Source organism: Cystoisospora suis, assembly GCF_002600585.1.
Source record: "Cystoisospora suis strain Wien I chromosome Unknown contig_2176, whole genome shotgun sequence".
NCBI classification, from domain to species: domain Eukaryota; phylum Apicomplexa; class Conoidasida; order Eucoccidiorida; family Sarcocystidae; genus Cystoisospora; species Cystoisospora suis.
In genome coordinates, this window is record NW_027154975.1 from 1 (window position 1) to 5,123 (window position 5,123).

Sequence of the window (5,123 nt, forward strand, 5' to 3'; positions counted from 1 at the left end):
CTGTTCTTCTTCCCATCACATGATCGTCGATAGCACTTGTATGGGTACTTAAGTCATTCACACTACTGCCTTCGTCATCTGCCGTCTTCTTCACCGTTGACGCTTTCTCTTCTTGTTCTCCTCCTTCTCCTCCTACGCCCCCTGCACCTGCGGGGATTGTGGCGTCGGCAATAGAAGATGAAGGAAAGAAGAAAGAAGAAGAAAGATGCGAGAGAGGATCTCCCCCTGGCAGATCAAGAAACGTATCTTGAAAGGACTTGATATGATTTGTCCCACGTAGCTTGACTCTCTCTGTTATAGCCGGGCCACCTAGAGGGAGAAGAAGGCCGTCAGGTGCTTGGTGTGCTTTTCTTCTTCTTCTTCCTGACTTTGTTCTTTCTTGGTCTTCTCCAGGATGAAGAAGAGAAGAAGAAAGAGAAGACGTCGAAGAAGAGGAAAAAGAAGAAGTATGCTGAAGACGTCTATTATCGCTTTGCAAAAGTGATCGAAACTGATGTGATTTGAATCGAGGATTCCCTTCATGAACTCGCACCGCACATACGTCACAATAATTGCGAACGCATCCTTTACAGAATACAGAGGCCTCATGACCCTCGCATTCACAGCAAAGATAGTAGTTGCCTCTTTCTTCTCCATCCTCCTCGTCATGCTTTCTTCTTCTGACTGGAACCCCTCCTGGAGGAAGGAGACACCCCGCGTCTTCACTCTTGTCATCTTCAACACCTTGGCCTCCTCTTTCATAGAGCACAACTCTTCTTCTCCTTCTATTGTGATCTCCATCTTTCTTCCTTGCAGTTTTGCCTTTCTCCTCATCTCTCAATCGAAGGATCGACATACGTCCAGGAAAGAGACGCCGAAGATTCTCATCATAATCGACACCCTCTTCTTCATCTTCTTGATCATACTCGTTATCGAAGACAAATCCTTCCTCAACTCCTTCGGCATTTTCTCTTCCATAAGCGTGGTCTCCTCCATCGCTTCTTCCTTTCAGACGTCTCAGAGAAGATAGAGTTGAAGCAGACAAACGCGTAGGCACATGGCATATAGGACATGCTAAAGCTTCGCCTTCTTCTCCTCCTCCCCTGGGATATCTTCTTGGCAACTTATTAGAGGAAAGAAGCCTCTCATCTTTCTTTAAAACTTCGTGGCACGCGCAGACGAGACAAAGATGATGCGAGCAAGAAAGAAGAAGAAGATCTTCAACTTTACGTCGACATACACTGCACGTCACTTCACGGGGGCAGCAGGCACCTGAAGGAGCTTCTTTACTTGAGGAAGCATCGACAAGAGCCTGAGAACCGTCGATGGTTAGTTGGCTCTGTCGAGACAATCGATCCTCCTCGTTAGAAAGAGAAGAAGCTGAATAGGAAGACGAAGAAGGAGACTGCTCATGATGGTGGCGGAGAGACGATGCAGAAGAAAAACCTGAGAAAGGGTGAAGTAAACCTTCTGCTGCAGACGAAGAAAGAACAGAAGAAGAAGGAGGAAGAAGAAGGGATGGGGGTGTAAGAGATGCTAAAGATGACTGAGATGCAAGAGAAGGATAACCATAATCATCAGGTGCAGCCGAGGAGCTTTCCTCCATCATCTTGTCAACTTTCTTCTTCTTCCTCCTCCCCCTTTTCTTCTTCTCCGTGTCTTCTGTTCTTCTTCTTCTTTCAAGAGGAAGAGAAAAGAGATCTCTTTATCTTCAAGGTATCTACCGGAAAGGAAGAAGAAGAAGACGACGAGTGAGCGGCGAGAATACAACCCCTGGAAGTTTAACAGGAAGATGAAGGGTGGAGAGGAGAAGAAGAGCAAACAAGGAAAGGAGAATTGAGAGAGGATGGTGTCGCTAGAAATACAAGGAGAGATGTCTTTTCTTGTGGGAGACATGTCTTTTCTCTCTTTCTTCTTCTATGAGTGAGTCCCTCATTGGATTCTCTCTCCTTTGCTCGACAAGTGTTGTGTAAGAGGAAAAAATCCCTTCATGGTCGACTTGAATGAAAGAGAGGGAGAAGGAAACAGACGTCTAGAAGGCTTTGTCAGGAGACGCGAATTAAGAAAGACCGACAAAGAAAGAAGGAAAAAAGAGAAGACAAGAAATCATCGACGTCTCTTCTCTCTTCGGGGAATCCCTCGTCTATTTCTTTTTCTACGAAACCTGCATTGTTATGAAGTTTAATATAAGCTTTCTGCAAGTATTTAGCCGCGGTTTCTATACAGCAACAAGTGTGGAGAGAGACGGATGAATGAAGGGAGACAACGTGTTAATGATAGACAACATCTCTAACTCTCCTAATCAGCAAGTCCATGACGGCTTCTTTCCGTCTTTCTCCCGAAGTCTCTCTCTCTCTCCCATGTTGTCTTTACCTAGTCACGAAAACAGACAGTTCTTTATGAAGAGGACTTAAAGACGAAGGGGAAGAAGAAGAAGAGAAGACATGGGAGGGGAAGAGATGCGAAGAAGAACAACCACGGAAGAAGAAGAAAAAGAGAAAGAAGAAGCCGGTAAAACGCCTTGTCTTCTCATCTTTTTGTGTTTTCTCGTTCTTGGGACAAACAATTTCAAAAGGGAAGTCCACAATAGAAGAGAGAAAGACAGATTCTAGAAAGAACCGGTGGAAAGACCTCCCGGAAAGAAAGAGAAGGAGCCTCTTCATGTGTAGATAGAGAGGTAGAGGGGGGTAACATAGCTGGCTGGCTCGCTGGCTGGCAACTCGGGAAACCCACGCACCCTCCTTCTCCCCTCTCCCTTTGAGAAAGAGAGAAAGAAGAGAAGAGGCGGTGGACGACGAAGATGAGTATCATCTCATTCTATCAGGAAGATTTACGAAGGGTGTTTCTTCATGGTGGACTTGAAGGAATCTCCTTCTTGTTTTTGCGAGGCTTCACCTCTGCCGACAGCAGACAATCGGTGGCGGTCAGAAGAAACTCCTCCCGCCTCCCCGTTTCTTCTCCCTCTCTTTCTGTGTCTTCTTTCTTCTTGACTTTCTTTCTTCTTTGGCTCTTCATCCTGGTAACCGAAAAGGTCTGGAGGAAAAGGAGAGAGACAGAAGAAAGAAGAAAGGACAGACAGAGCTGGAGAAGAAAGCTTGAGTGCAGAAAAGGAAGATCGAGAGAACCCAAGTTTCTTTCGTGTCGTGGTACTTGCTATGTTCTTAACGCTGACTGTCCCCCGGTAGACTTAGGCACAGGCGGAAGCTTCCACCCGACCTAAGTCTGTCACGTGCTCTCTCTCTAAAACGTAACAGGAAGAAAGTAGAGATGTAGACCAGCAAAGCGATTGTCTCTTTTCACATAATCCCCAGCATTATTTCCTCTTCTCTTTTTTTTCACAGAAGTCCATTCATGCTATCCTTCAAGAAACAACGAAAAGATAAGTCAGACGTCAGTCACTTTGGGAAATCCAGTCTAGAACGAAAAGCTCATCTCTACCTTGCGGTGTACATACACATAAACACATATCTCTGAACCTGTACACGTACATAGAAATATATATCTACATGTACACAGAGCTATGCGTGTATGTCTCTATATGCATATACAGAGGCATATATATAGAGATATCCGAAGATGCTTCGGAACGTATATATATGGATACAGATATATGTCTATAATATGTACGTGAGAGGTATGCGGATGCGTGAGTAGTAAGTAAGCCTTGCATACCCACGGGCATGCCTCGGGACACCCCGTCACACTGTAGTTACCTAGATGTGAAGAAGTTTGGAGGATAGAGAAGGAGCTGAAGATAACAAGGCGCGGTAAGCCCTAGGGATGAGGGTTCTCGAGGTCTTCTTTAAGCAGTAGATAGGAGAGAACTTGATGTCTTCTATAACCCCCAGCAGCTACTATTGCCCCCTTCTCATGTTCTTTCTCGTAGTCAACCGAGTTAACAGGTAAGGAAGTAAGATAGGAGAAACTACGGACTGTCTTCTTCTACATTTCAAGTGGATTTCTCATACATTCTCTAATAAGTCACTTGATAGCCTAAGCAGGTTTCTCGGTTGCGGAACTCCTTCTCCCTTCTCGTCACCCTGAGAAAAGAAAAACTTAGTGAGCCATTCCGTCAGGCTTCTTAAGTCGCTGGTCAGCAAGGCTTTGACCTGTGTATTTCTATCCATCTCTCTATTGGTGGCTCACTATATGTATGGATGTCTGCGTAGCGTGTAGAATATAGTGGCATGTCGGTGTGCATGGGTGAGAAGGATGGAGATGAGGCCCCGAGATAGAAGGTGAACGAGATGAGCGGAAGGGAGCGAACCATGTAGGTAGCTCATCTTGATACAGTTCTTCAATGGAAGAAAAGACTACGCCTGCTTCCCCACTTCTCTCGTCTTTTTTCATCTTCTCGCCCGCTTGTCTGCTAATGCTACGGGAAGGGACTATGCCTTTCGAGTCATACGCATAGATACATACATCCTCATACATATCTATATATACATATACATACATTTATTTCACATACATATACATATAAACATACATGCGTCTATACATGCATGGATTCACCGCCATGTGCTGCACCAATCTCGAACTACATGGTGGGGATGTACAACAGCATTTGATGTGTAGACGATAATACATCTCTAGACAAAGATGTATCCCTGACACATTCATCCTCTATCTCTTTTCTCCTTTTCTTTGTGTGAACATCCCAGGTATCTATCTGTACGCTAGAAAGACCTTCTGTTTTGCTCCTTGTCTACTTCTGTCCTCCCGTTCCTCTATCTCTCTTTCGATACACCTGCGAAACCCGTTCCGCCTTCACCGAAAAGATTCTTATGCTCCCTGCCGTCATCACTCTCTCTCTCTCCTTAGCTTTTCTGACACCGCCAGAGAAAAGGAGCAGCTGACGGTCACGACGGAAGGACGAATCTTTATGTTTCTTCCTTAATCTCTTCACAGACACATACCTGCTATCGGCAGGGTCGACATGAGCACATCGACAGCAAGAAAGGGGGGGTTAGCTACTACACCGGGAAGTCCCGTCGTTACACATATCTACACTACAGACACTCATGCTAAATCTTCCTTCTCTTCAAAAACTCCCTCAGTTCTCACGTCTTCCGTCTTATCGTCGCCAGCTGCTTACAATACGTCTACTTCTCCCCTGCACGGAAACTTTCACTTCTCTCACT

At 45.3% G+C, this 5,123-nt stretch overlaps 1 protein-coding gene across 1 annotated transcript; it reads right to left on the minus strand.

The window, feature by feature from the left end:
• Window positions 1-10: 10 nt before the first annotated feature.
• Window positions 11-3,765, minus strand: CSUI_004622 (b-box zinc finger domain-containing protein; the record flags this gene model as incomplete). Its single annotated transcript, XM_068064810.1, has 2 exons — window positions 3,693-3,765; window positions 11-3,012 (listed from the first exon to the last, which is right to left on the minus strand). A coding segment is annotated over exon 2 (1,578 nt), but the record flags the coding sequence as incomplete, so codon positions are not given.
• Between the last annotated feature and the right edge of the window lie 1,358 nt (window positions 3,766-5,123).